At 42.7% G+C, this 15000-nt stretch overlaps 1 protein-coding gene across 3 annotated transcripts in view; it reads right to left on the bottom strand.

Annotated features, from left to right (window-relative positions):
- PARG (poly(ADP-ribose) glycohydrolase) overlaps positions 1 to 15000 on the bottom strand; it is a 217060-nt gene that overhangs the window by 51829 nt on the left and 150231 nt on the right. For all 3 annotated transcript variants that reach the window (XM_069753149.1, XM_069753148.1, XM_069753150.1), the window contains one exon: positions 2349 to 2424. In XM_069753149.1, coding sequence (XP_069609250.1) covers positions 2349 to 2424 — 76 coding nt within the window. The remainder of the gene's footprint in view (positions 1 to 2348; positions 2425 to 15000) is intronic.

A 15000-nucleotide genomic window follows, 5' to 3' on the forward strand; every position in this document is an offset into this window, starting at 1 on the left:
ACCCTATTGTCTGTGTGCTTGGATATGTTGAGGAGGCGGGAGGAGATGATTATTCACAAATAGTTGTTGCCAGAATGCTTTTTACTGCTAGAAAATTAATAGCATATCACTGGATCTCAGATAAAGTTCCCACGAGGAAAGAATATGTAAATAAGCTAAACCTCATACTATGCAGAGAGAAGGCCATCTATCTTAGACGGGGTAGAGCGGCAGTGTTTGAGAAAATTTGGGCAGGATGGTTGAATGTTCCAGGCTTACTGTCTGTAAATTTATTCTCATGATACCATGTTTATATCACCCTGAAAGTGATTTAGTTGTAATCCATGACTGGTGCTTTGGGATATGTGCCTTATCTATGTCTGTATTTTTCTTGTGATATATTTTATCATTGGACCAGGGTTGGGCAGGGGGGGGGGGGGCGGAGCGGTTGGGAATGGGGGAAAGATTGTGGGGTAGTTTGGTGAAGAAAAAAAAACCACTCGAGTGTTGCTTTAGCATTATTCTTTGGGTCAGTGTCTTGTTGTAAGATGAACATCTGTCCCAGGCTCAAATCACTGGCAGACGGAAAAAAAATGTTTCCTTAAGAATATCCCTGTAATTTGTACCATCTATCTTCTCCTTGTCTCGGACCATTTTACCTGTCCCTGCTGCCTGAAAACATCCCCACAGCATGATGCAGCCACTATTCCTGGGGTGATGAGCTGTGTTGGTTTGGCGTCACAAAGACTTTAGTATCATGGCCAAAAAGTTCAATTTTGGTCTCATCTGACCACAGCACCTTCCTCCATTCATTTGAGAACTCTCCCACTGGTATTTTGGCAACCTCAAAACAATTAGATCAGATTATCCCAAAGGGCAGCATCATTTATCAATAGTAAATACCTTTCAATTATAGAATAACCACATATAACCCATTCTATTGGTCAAATTATGGAAAAAGGTCTGAGCGTTTTTTTTTTTTTTAAATCTTATATAGTTTATTTATCAAAATTGTTAAAATTGAATCAAATCAGAGTAACACTAGAAGCAGGAATGTTGGGGGATAGTAGAAAAATTATTATATCTGCTCCAAAAAATGGAATACCATATGCATTGCTAGTATAAAAAAATACATATTACACACTATAGAAATTACATATATATATAAATCAATATCATGGCTGCATCTAATTGTCAAGTGGTCCCATCAGGGGCCCTAATATAATATAAAGATGCAACACGATTGCTCAAATATAGTGCAACAGCAATATTTCATATATAGGTCTAAAGGGAACAGACAAGGAAGGAAGCAATAGACTGTAAATTATAACTGAGATAAAGTGCAATAGTGTGTGCTGAACAGTTAGACTATAGGTGCTTATGTATAAATGGCCCTAACACATAGTAAGAGCTGTAACTTACATGGAGTAAGAGCTGTAGATCCCCACCTGCCGCCTCAACGTGCGTTTCGCCGGTCTTCGTCAGGAGGCGTAAACAAAACAAGCCTTACAAATAAGTGTGTGTAAGTAAAGCTTTTTTTTTCTGCCCACTCTTCCTTAAAGGCCATGTCTACGGAGTGCACGGCTTATTGTGGTCCTATGGACAGATACTCCTTTGGCCTCTATGCTGACTTTCTAATTAATGCCCTCCCTGCCTGGGTTGAGAGTTTTGGTTGTCGGCCCTCACCTGCCAGGTTTGTTGTGATACCATGTTATTTCCATTTGATGATGGATTTGATAGTGCTCCAAGGAACCATAAGAGATTGGGATTTTTTTTTCTCAATAACCCAATGCTGACTTGTGCTTCTCAACAACTTTGTCCCTGACTTGTTTGGAGATCTCCTTGGTCTTCAAGGTGTTGCTTGGTTAGTGGTCCCTCTTGCTTAATGGTGTTGCCGCCTCTGTAGCCTTTTAGAAAAGGTGGTATATACTGACAGATCATGTGTCACTTAGTTGCACACAAGTGGATTTACTTTCACTAAGCATGTGACTTGACTTATGAAGGCAATTGCTTGCACCTGAAATTTTTAGGGGCTTCATCACAAAAGGGGTTAATACATATGCACATGCCAATTTTTTAGTTATTTGATTTCACAAATTTAATTTAGGCCTATGTTGTTTTTCTCACTTCATCAACTTGAGACTATTTAGTGATGATGCATCAAACAAATCAGATTACAAAAATATTTAAATACAGGTTGTAATGTAACAAAATAGGTAGAAAGCCAAGGGAACGAATTCTTCTGCAAGGCACTGTACATTTAAAAAGAGGATAGAAAATGAATACAACAGGCCGATGGGGCCAGATGGATGAGGATGGATTCAATGATCACCAGATAGAGAATCCTTGAGATCTGGTGTGGTCCTCACCTGCAGCATCCCATGTCCATTTCCCTCGATTGTACCTTCACAAGTTATGTGGAGTTTTCTCAACTTCTTGGTTGACCTAAATAAAACAAGGTGCAAGTGATCAATTAAATCGGTGATAGAAGGACACAGGATCTTTCCCTGACCACATCTGCTATCAACAAGTGCTCAATGTTAGAATGAACTCATGTGCAGCAGGTGTTGCAGAAAGTTCAGCCACTGCCCCATTCATCTGACAGAACCGATTTTACATAAAAACTAGATGGTGGCCCAATTCTAACGCATCGGGTATTCTAGAATATGTATTTATGTATGTATATAGCAGCCACATAGTATATAGCACAGGCCACGTAGTATTTGTCTGCTATATTCTACATGGCTCCTATATACTATGTGGCCTGTGCTATATACTATGTGGCTGCTATATACATACATATTGTAGAATACCCGATGCGTTAATACAGGCCACGCAATATATAACAGTGACCACGTAATATATAGCACAGCCCACGCAGTATATAGCAGCCACGTAGTATATAACACTGCCCACGCAGTATATAGCAGCCACGTAGAATATAACACTGCCCACGCAGTATATAGCAGCCACGTAGAATATAACACTGCCCACGTAGTATATAGCAGCCACGTAGAATATAACACTGCCCACGCAGTATATAACAGTGGCCACGTAATATATAGCACAGCTCACGCAGTAGATAACACTGCTTATGCAGTATATAGCAGCCATGCTGTATCTAACAGCTCATGTAGTATACAGCAGTGTAAGCACCATATCCCTGTTAAAAAAATAATTAAAATAAAAAAATAGTTATATACTCACCCGCCGGGATCCACCGAAGCTGTCCCGATGTACGCGATGCTGCCGCCATCTTCCGTTCCCAGGATGCATTGTGAAATTACCCAAATGACTTAGCGGTCTCGCGAGACCGCGAAGTCTTCTGGGTAATTTCGCAATGCATCGCCGGGAACGGAAGATGGCGGCAGGCGGGAGCGCATCGTCGGACGACGGAGGGTGAGAATAGCAGGTTTCTTTTTTAAATTATTTTTAACATTAGATCTTTTACTATTAATGCCGCATAGGCAGCATCAATAGTAAAAAGTTGGGGACACACAGGGTTAATAGCGGCGTTTACGGAGTACGTTACCCGCGGCATAACGCGGTCCCTTACCGCCGGCATTAACCCTGTGTGAGCGGTGACTGGAGGGGAGTATGCGGGCGCCGGGCACTGATTGCGGGGAGTAAGGAGCGGCCATTTTCTTCCGGACTGTGCCCGTCGCTGATTGGTCGTGGCTGTTTTGCCACGACCAATCAGCGACTTGGATTTCCATGACAGACAGAGGCCGCGACCAATGAATATCCGTGACAGAAAGAAGGACAGACGGAAGTGACCCTAGACAATTACATAGTAGATTAATTCATCTGACAGAACCTCATTCAGTCGAATAGAACCAATTTTCAATCATCATATTTATGCAACAAAATCTGCACCCAGATGAATATATCCCAACTAGATGGTGGCCCGATTCGAACGCATCGGGTATTCTAGAATATGCATGTCCACGTAGTATATTGCACAGCCCACGTAGTATATTGCCCAGCCACGCAGTATATTGCCCAGCCACGCAGTATATTGCCCAGCCACGCAGTATATTGCCCAGCCACGCAGTATATTGCCCAATGACATAGTATACAGCACAGAGCCACATAATATATTGCACAGCGACGTAGTATACAGCACAGAGCCACATAGTATATTGCCCAGCCACATAGTATATTACCCAGCCACGTAGTATATTGGCCAGTCACGTAGTATATTGGCCAACTATGTAGTATATTGCCCAGCCACGTATGTCACAGATTAAAAAATAAACATATACTCACCTTCCGAGGGCCCCTTGGAGTTCAGTCACATGACCGTGATGTCATGGCAGGTCCTTTTCACGCAGGCACGCAGGACCTGTGATGACGTCGCGGTCACATGACCGTGACATCATGGCAGGTCCTTCTCGCGCAGGGCCTGTGATGACGTCGCGGTCACATGACCGTGACATCATGGCAGGTCCTTCTCCCATACCATCCTTGGCACTGGAACCTGCCGGAGGTCACCGGAGCATCGCGAAAGGTGAGTATATAATGATTTTTTATTTTTTTTTACATTAGATGTTTTTACTATTGACGCTGCATAGGCAGCATCAATAGTAAAAACTTGGTCACACAGCAGAGGTAACGGACTGAGTTACCCGCAGCATAACGAGGTCCGTTACCGCTGGCATTAACCCTGTGTGAGCGGTGTCTGCGGGGAGTATGGAGCAGGCGCCGACTGCAGGGGAATAGGGAGGGACTAATCTGACTGCGGCCGTCGCTGATTGGTCGCGGCAGCCATGACAGGTAGCTGGCGAGACCAATCAGCGACTTGGATTCCATGACAGAGGCCGCGACCAATGAATATCCGTGACAGACAGAAAGACGGAAGTGACCCTTAGACAATTATATAGTAGATCCGAAGAACAAGACTAAAGTATGATCTAGGGACTCTCACCTTCTTAAACTCAAGTCAGCAGAATGAGGACCTGATCTGCTCAGTGGCAAAGTCATAACTTTGAATGTGTACGGTAGTCATTCACCCCTTAACCCCCAAGGGTGGTTTGCACGTTAATGACTGGGCCATTTTTTACAATTCTGACCACTGTCCCTTTATGAGGTTATAACAAACGCTTCAACGGATCCCAGTGATTCTGACATTGTTTTCTCCTGACATATTGTACTTCATGATAGTGGTAACATTTCTTTGATATTACTTGCGTTTATTTGTGGAAAAAAAAATGGAAATTTGGTGAAAATTTTGAAAATGTCGCAATTTTCCAACTTTTAATTTTCATGCCCTTAAATTACAGAGATATGTTAAACAAAATACTTAATAAGTGACATTTCCCACATGTCTACTTTACATCAGCACAATTTTGGAACCAAAGAGTTATAAGGGTTAAAAGTTGACCAGCGATTTCTCATTTTTACAAACACCATTTTGTTTTTTTAGGGACCATATCACATTTGAAGTCATTTTGAGGGGTCTATATGATAGAAAATACCAAAAAGTGACACCATTCTAAAAACTGCACCCCTCAGGGTGCTCAAAACCACATTTAAGAAGTTTATTAACCCTTCAGATGCTTCACAGGAATTTTTGGAATGTTTAAAAAAAAAAAAAAAAAAAAAAGAAAACAAAATTAACATTAACTTTTTTTTCACCAAAAAAATTACTTCGATCCAATTTGTTTTATTTTACGAAGGGTAATAGGAGAAATTGGACCCCAAAAGTTGTTGTACAATTTGTCCTCTGGACGCCGAGCTCGGAAGGCAGAGCTCAGAAGGGAAGGAGCGCCGTTTGACTTTTTCAACGCAGAATTGGCTGGAATTGAGATCAGACACCATGTCGTGTTGGAGAGCCCCTGATGTGCTTAAACAGTGGAAACACCCCAGAAGTGACCCCATTTTGGAAACTAGACCACCTCAGGAACTTATCTAGATGTGTGGTAAGCACTTTGAACCCTCAATTGTTTCACTAAAGTTTATAATATAGAGCTGTGAAGATTAAAAAATATTTTTTTTTTTCCACAAATGATCTTTTCGCCCCAATTTTTTTAATTTTTCCAAGGGTATCCGTAGAAATTGGACCCCAAAAGTTGTTCTGCAATTTGTCCTGAGTACACAGATACCCCATATGTGGGAGAAAACTACTGTTTGGGCACATGTCGGGGCTCGGAAGGGAAGAAGTGGCGTTTTGGAATGCAGACTTTGATGGAAAGGTCTGCGGGTGTCACGCTGCGTTTGCAGAGCCCCTGATGTGCCTAAACAGTGGAAACCCCCCCAATTTTAACTCCAGCCCTAACCCTATCCACACCCCTAACCCTATCCACACCCCTAACCCTATCCACACCCCTAGCCCAACTATAAACGTAATCCAAACCCTAACCAACTTTAGCCCCAACCCTAACTTTAGCCCCTACCCTAATGGGAAAATGGAAATAATTACTTTTTTTATTTTATTATTTTTCCCAAACTAAGGCGGTGATAAAGGGGGGTTTGATTTACTATTCATAGCAAGTTTTTAGGTTTGGCAGCTGTCACACTCTAAAAGATGATTTTTATTACAAAAAATAGTTTTTGCGTCACCACATTACGAGAGCTATAATTTTTTCCATATTTTGGTCCACAGAGTCATGTGAGGTCTTGCTTTTTACAGGATGAGTTGACGTTATTGGTACAGTTTTTGGGCGCATTACATACATTTTTTGATCGCTTTTTATTCTGATTTTTGTTAGGCAGAATGAACAAGAACCAGCAATTCATGAATTTCTTCTGGGGGAGGGGGCATTTATACCGTTCCGCGTTTGGTATAATTGATAAAGCAGTTTTATTCTCCGGGTCAGAACGATCACAGCGATACCTCATTTAAATCTTTTTTATGATTTGGCCATTTTATACAGTAAAAACTATTTCATATAAAAATTAATTATTTTTGCACTATTTTAGGTTGAGGGCCATAACTTTTTTTTTCTGCTGATGACGCTGTATGGCGGCTGCTTTTTTTGCGGGGCAAGATGACGTTTTCAGCAGTACCATGTTTATTTATATCCGTCTTTTTGATCGTGTGTTATTCCACTTTTTGTTCGGCTGTATGATGATAAAGCATTGTTTTATGCCTCATTTTTTTTACGGTGTTCACTGAAGGGGTTAACTAGTGGGATAGTGTTATAGGTCGGGTCGTTACGGACGCGGTGATACTAAATGTGTACATTTTTATTTACAAAAATAAATGTTTTTTTATATATATTTTAACAAAAAATTTTTTTTGTTTACTTTTTTTACTTTGTCCCAGGGTGGGACATCACTGTATAGTGTCAGATTGCTGTCAGCGATCTGACAGGCAGTGCTGGAGGCTTGCAGGCACCTGCTCTCAGCAGGCACTGACAAGCCACCTCCATGCAGGACCCAGAAGGACCCCATGGCCATTTTGGATCCGGGGCATGAAGGGAGGAGAACGGAGGAGACCCTCGGAACAACGCGATCACATCGCGTTGTTCCGAGGGTCTCGGCGATGCACGCACGGAGCCCCTCCCTGCACGATGCTTCCCTATGCCACCAGAACGCTGCGATCATGTTTGATTGCAGTGTTCCGGGGTTAATGTGCCGGGAGCGGTCCTGTGATAATCAGCTGACACACGGCCGCGATCAGCTGCGCTCCCCCCGTGAGCGCGGCCGATCATTTATGACGTACTATCCCGTCCGTGAGAATTAAGTTCCAGAGTGCACTCCAACCAAAATGCCCAAGTCAGGAACCGAATTATTTACTTTTTACTGACGAGGGGATACCAACCCAAATGGCCTGATACCTTTGTAAATGGTGGAGATTGAGTTCCAACTGTTAGTGTGCTGCTATTACACTTGATTGGCCTCTCACGTAAACCATTTAGTGGATAAATGGCAACAAGTTTAACTTTAAAAAGCCATTTTACATGCCTCAGAAAGGTTAAAAAATGTGGAAAATATTGAAAATGTTGTGTGTTTTTAACCCAATGGAAAATTTATGTCACTTGTCCCTAGGTTTTAACAAGGCCATTGCAAATTTACAGTGCAGGTGTAAAGCTCCTGTAATCTAGCAGGAACAGGTCAGGTCCCCGGATGTCAATTCCAGACAGGAGCGAATATAGAAGCAGTTTGTAACAGGTCCTGTCTTCTGAAAGACCTGTAAATCAAAACCTGGAAATCACGTGATGGTGTCTGCCAGAATAGTAGATTTGCTAGGTTCTAGCAGACCCAGCTCATTTCGGCCAGTGAAGCCAGCCACAGCAGGGACTCTTTTCCGCTGTAACTGGGGTGCCTAAGGATGCCCCAGTTAAAATGGGAAATGAATGATAAAAGAAAAAAAAAATAAGTTAGGGAGATCTGTTATCTCTTGGGGGACAAATTATGTATTGCCTGTAAAAAAAAAAAAAAGTTTCCACAACAAAAATATAAGTACCGTATATACTCGAGTATAAGCCGACCCGAGTATAAGCCGACCCCCCTAATTTTGCCACAAAAAGCTGAGAAAACTTAATGACTCGAGCATAAGCCTAGGGTGGGAAATGCAGCAGCTACTGGTAAATGTCAAAAGCAAAAATAGATACCAATAAAAGTAAAATTAATTGAGACATCAGTAGGTTAAGTGTTTTGAATATCCATATTGAATCAGGAGCCCCATATAATGCTCCATACAGTTCATGATGGGCCCCATAAGATGCTCCATATTAAAATATGCCCCATATAATGCTCCACAAATGTTAATTATGGCCCCATAGGATGCTCCATAAACATATTTGCCCCATATAGTGCTGCACAAACGTTATGGCCCCATAAGATCCTCCATACAGACAACTGCCCCATATAGTGCTGCCCCCATATAGTGCTGCACATGGCCCCATATGGTGCTCCATACAGACACTTGCCCCATTTGCTGTTGCTGCGATAAAAAAAAAAAAAAAAAAACTCACAAAAAAGTCACATACTCACGTCTCCGTCGCTCAGGCCCCCGGCACTTTCAATATTCACCTGCTCCTCGTTCCGGCGCAGCTTCATCTTCAGCAAATTCTGCACCGACATTCAGGCAGAGGGCGCGCACTAACCAGTGTAACCACGTCACCGCGCCCTCTGACCTGAACATCACTGCAAAAGATGCTGAAGACGGAGCGGCGGCTGGAATGAGAAGCAGGTGAATATCGCTCAGCGCTGCGCTCCCCTCCCCGTTATACTCACCTGCTCCTGGCGCGGTCTCTGCAGGTCCCTGCTTCCCCAGCAGCTTCTTCCTGTACTGAGCGGTCACTGTTACCGCTCAGTACAGTAATGAATATGTGGCTCCACCCCTATGGGAGGTGGAGCCGCATATTCATTACTGTAATGAGCGGTACCATGTGACCGCTCAGTACAGGAAGAAGCTGGGGCACCGGGAAGCAGGGACTGCAGAGACCGCGCCAGGAGTAGGTGAGTATAATTAGACAGCCCCCGCTCCCCCTCCCCTGCCAACCCCTGGGCATGACTCGAGTATAAGCCTAGAGGGGGACTTTCAGCCCAAAAAAAATGGGCTGAAAATCTCGGCTTATACTCGAGTATATACGGTACATAAAATAATATCACAAAAAAAAAAAAAAAAGTACTAATCATGCTGGAGGGGACTACTTGGAAAAAAGACAAATAATACCTACATAACACCAATGCAAGCATTGAGACCCTACTTTTTTTTGTACTAATCCTGTTTTCTTACTAGTTAACAGTACAATTGCTCCCCAACTGGATGTGATCTCCAAATTTATTTGTGTCACACAACTTTGCCCGTCATATCTTATACTTGTTTTGTATGGTATTTTCTTTGAATTTGGGCTTCTGAGCAGTATAATTTTGCAACTACCAATGTTGGGTACATTATATGGTTGTGGGGGCTTCTTGGCATGGTGACTGGTACAGTCTTATGTATTCACTTTATCACCTAAACTACCTTGGTCATACCTACTATGTATTATGTTACACTCTATACGCTACCTGGCAGGGATTGTCACCCTATCTTGAGTGATTTTGTTTGGAGTCATGCTATTGACTTTTTAATTGTTTTTAACCCCTTTACCCCCAAGGGTGGTTTGCACGTTAATGACCGGGCCAATTTTTACAATTCTGACCACTGTCCCTTTATGAGGTTATAACTCTGGAACGCTTCAATGGATCCTGGCGATTCTGACATTGTTTTCTCGTTACATATTGTACTTCATGACAATGGTAAAAATTATTTGATAGTACCTGCGTTTATTTGTGAAAAAAACGGAAATTTGGCGAAAATTATGAAAATTTCGCAATTTTCCAACTTTGAATTTTTATGCAATTAAATCACAGAGATATGTCACACAAAATACTTAATAAATAACATTTCCCACATGTCTACTTTACATCAGCACAATTTTGGAAACAAAATTTTTTTTTGTTAGGGAGTTATAAGGGTTAAAAGTTGACCAGCAATTTCTCATTTCTACAACACCATTTTATTTTAGGGACCACATCTCATTTGAAGTCATTTTGAGGGGTCTATATGATAGAAAATACCCAAGTGTGACACCATTCTAAAAACTACACCCCTCAAGGTGCTCAAAACCATATTCAAGAAGTTTATTAACCCTTCTGGTGCTTCACAGGAATTTTTTGAATGTTTAAATAAAAATGAACATTTAACTTTTTTTCACAAAAAATTTAATTCAGCTCCAATTTGTTTTATTTTACCAAGGGTAACAGGAGAAAATGGACCCCAAACATTGTTGTACAATTTGTCCTGAGTATGCCAATACCCCACATGTGGGGGTAAACCACTGTTTGGGCGCATGGCAGAGCTCGGAAGCGAAGGAGTGCCATTTGACTTTCAATGCAAAATTGACAGGAATTGAGATGGGACCTCATGTTGCGTTTAAAGAGCCACTGATGTGCCTAAACATTGAAACCCCCCACAAGTGACACCATTTTGGAAAGTAGACCCCCTAAGGAACTTATCTAGAGGTGTGGTGAGCACTTTGACCCACCAAGTGCTTCACAGAAGTTTATAATGTAGAACCGTAAAAATAAAAAATCATTTTTTCACAAAAATTATCTTTTTGCCCCCAATTTTTTATTTTCCCAAGGGTAAGAGAAGAAATTGGACCCCAAAAGTTGTTGTACAATTTGTCCTGAGTACGCTGATACCCCATATGTGGGGGTAAACCACTGTTTGGGTGGATGGGAGAGCTCGGAAGGGAAGGAGCGCCGTTTGACTTTTCAAAGCAAAATTGACAGGAATTGAGATGGGACGCCATGTTACGTTTGAAGAGCCACTGATGTGCCTAAACATTGAAACCCCCCACAAATGACACCATTTTGGAAAGTAGACCCCCTAAGGAACTTATCTAGAGGTGTGGTGAGCACTTTGACCCACCAAGTGCTTCACAGAAGTTTATAATGCAGAGCCGTAAAAATAAAACAAAATTTTTTTCCCACAAAAATTATTTTTTTAGCCCCCAGTTTTGTATTTTCCTGAGGGTAACAGGAGAAATTGGACCCCAAAATTTGTTGCCCAATTTGTCCTGAGTGCGATGATACACCATATGTGGGGGGAACCACTGTTTGGGCACATGGGAGGGCTCAGAAGGGAAGGAGTGCCATTTGAATGCAGACTTAGATGGAATGGTCTGCAGGTGTCACATTGCGTTTGCAGAGCCCCTAATGTACCTAAACAGTAGAAACCCCCCACAAGTGACACCATTTTGGAAAGTAGACCCCCTTAGGAACTTATCTAGATGTGTGCTGAGCGCTTTGACCCACCAAGGGCTTCACAGAAGTTTATAATGGAGAGCCGTAAAAATAAAACAAAAATTTTTTCCCACAAAAATTATTTTTTAGCCCCCAGTTTTGTATTTTCCCGAGGGTAACAGGAGAAATTCGACCCCACAATTTGTTGTCCAATTTGTCCTGAGTGCGCTGATACCCCATATGTGGGGGGGAACCACTGTTTGGGCGCATGGGAGGGCTCGGAAGGGAAGGAGCTCCATTTGGAATGAGGACTTAGATGGAATGGTCTGCAGGTGTCACTTTGCATTTGCAGAGCCCCTAATGTACCTAAACAGTAGAAACCTCCCACAAGTGACACCATTTTGGAAACTAGACCCCCTAAGGAACTCATCTAGATGTGTTGTGATAGCTTTGAACCCCCAAGTGTTTCACTACAGTTTGTAACGCAGAGCCGTGAAAATTAAAAAAAAAAAAATCTTTCCCCCCAAAATTATTTTTTAGCCCCCAGTTTTGTATTTTCCCGAGGGTAAGAGGAGAAATTCGACCCCAAAAGTTGTTGTCCAATTTGTCCTGAGTACGCTGATACCCCGTATGTTGGGGGAAACCACCGTTTGAGCGCATGGCAGAGCTCGGAAGGGAAGGAGCGCCATTTGGAATGCAGACTTAGATGGAATGGTCTGCAGACGTCACATTGCGTTTGCAGAACCCCTAATGTACCTAAACAGTAGAAACCCCCCACAAGTGACCCCATATTGGAAACTAGACCCCCCAGGGAACTAATCTAGATGTGTTGTGAGAACTTTGAACCCCCAAGTGTTTCACTACAGTTTATAACGCAGAGCCGTGAAAATAAAAAATCTTTTTTTTTCCCCACAAAAAATATGTTTTAGCCCCGAGTTTTGTATTTTCCCAAGGGTAACAGGAGAAATTGGACCCCAAAAGTTGTTGTCCTATTTGTCCTGAGTACGCTGATACCCCATATGTTGGGGTAAACCCCTGTTTGGGCACACGGGAGAGCTCGGAAGGGAAGAAGCACTGTTTTACTTTTTCAACGCAGAATTGGCTGGAATTGAGATCGGACGCCATGTCGCGTTTGGAGAGCCCCTGATGTGCCTAAACAGTGGAAACCCCCCAATTATAACTGAAACCCTAATCCAAACACATCCCTAACCCTAATCCCAACAGTAACCCTAACCACACCTCTAACCCAGACACACCCCTAACCCTAATCCCAACCCTATTCCCAACCGTAAATGTAATCTAAACCCTAACTGTAACTTTAGCCCCAACCCAAACTGTAGCCCTAGCCCTAACCCTAACCCTAATCCTAACCCTAGCCCTAACCCTAGCCCTAACCCTAACCCTAGCCCTAACCCTAGCCCTAACCCTAACCCTAACCCTAGCCCTAACCCTAACCCTAGCCCTAGCCCTAACCCTAGCCCTAACTCTAACCCTAGCCCTAATGGGAAAATGGAAATAAATACATTTTTTAAATTTTTCCCTAACTAAGGGGGTGATGAAGGGGGGTTTGATTTACTTTTATAGCGGGTTTTTTAGCGGATTTTTATGATTGGCAGCCGTCACACACTGAAAGACGCTTTTTATTGCAAAAAATATTTTTTGCGTTACCACATTTTGAGAGCTATAATTTTTCTATATTTTGGTCCACAGAGTCATGTGAGGTCTTGTTTTTTGCGGGACGAGTTGATGTTTTTATTGGTAACATTTTCGGGCACGTGACATTTTTTGATTGCTTTTTATTCCGATTTTTGTGAGGCAGAATGACCAAAAACCAGCTATTCATGAATTTCTTTTGGGGGAGGCGTTTATACCGTTCCGCGTTTGGTAAAATTGATGAAGCAGTTTTATTCTTCGGGTCAGTACGATTACAGCGATACCTCATTTATATCATTTTTTTATGTTTTGGCGCTTTTATACGATAAAAACTATTTTATAGAAAAAATAATTATTTTTGCATCACTTTATTCTCAGGACTATAACTTTTTTATTTTTTTGCTGATGATGCTGTATGGCGGCTCGTTTTTTGCGGGACAAGATGACGTTTTCAGCGGTACCATGGTTAGTTATATCTGTCTTTTTGATCGCGTGTTATTCCACTTTTTGTTCGGCGGTATGATAATAAAGCGTTGTTTTTTGCCTCTTTTTTTTTTTTTTCTTACGGTGTTTACTGAAGGGGTTAACTAGTGGGCCAGTTTTATAGGTCGGGCCGTTACGGACGCGGCGATACTAAATATGTGTACTTTTATTGTTTTTTTTTTTTTATTTAGATAAAGAAATGTATTTATGGGAATAATATTTTTTTTTTTTTTTCATTATTTTGGAATATTTTTTTTTATTTTTTTTTTACACATTTGAAATTTTTTTTTTTTACTTTTTTACTTTGTCCCAGGGGGGGACATCACAGATCAGTGATCTGACAGTTTGCACAGCACTCTGTCAGATCACTGATCTGACATGCAGCGCTGCAGCCTTCACAGTGCCTGCTCTGAGCAGGCTCTGTGAAGCCACCTCCCTCCCTGCAGGACCCGGATCCGCGGCCATCTTGGATCCGGGGCTGGAGGGAGCAGGGAGGGAGGTGAGACCCTCGCAGCAACGCGATCACATCGCGTTGCTGCGGGGGGCTCAGGGAAGCCCGCAGGGAGCCCCCTTCCTGCGCGGTGCTTCCCTGTACCGCCGGCACATCGCGATCATCTTTGATCGCGGTGTGCCGGGGGTTAATGTGCCGGGGGCGGTCCGTGACCGCTCCTGGCACATAGTGCCGGATGTCAGCTGCGATAAACAGCTGACACCCGGCCGCGATCGGCGGCGCTCCCCCCGTGAGCGCTGCCGATCGCATATGACGTACTATTGCGTCCTTGGGAAGTAAAGCCCACCCCACATGGACGCAATAGTACGTCTAATGGCAGAAAGGGGTTAATCTATTTGTGTAATCTGCATCAATAAAGAGATTTTTTTTTTATGCACCATTGCTGGTGATCCCGCTTTATATAACATGTCTTTTTTCTGTTTTGTGTACTAGTGCTCTTACTTGCTACCGGCGATTCCAGAGCTACCTTTAGAGGTGCCCTCTGAACCCCTTTTTTCAAAAACTACATCCGATATAATAATCGCCAGTTGGGACTTCTGGCCGCTGTATCCGAATCCCATAAGGCACCACGGCAGTGTCACTTGTGCAAGTGACATACAAGGTGTCCGGCAGTTGCTGGTCGCTGCTGCGGTTGTCTTTGGTGCCCAGCGATGCTGCGTGGGTGTCCGGCGCTCTGCCGATATTTTGCG

This window comes from Ranitomeya imitator, chromosome 2 (genome assembly GCF_032444005.1).
Source record: "Ranitomeya imitator isolate aRanImi1 chromosome 2, aRanImi1.pri, whole genome shotgun sequence".
Classification (NCBI taxonomy): domain Eukaryota; kingdom Metazoa; phylum Chordata; class Amphibia; order Anura; family Dendrobatidae; genus Ranitomeya; species Ranitomeya imitator.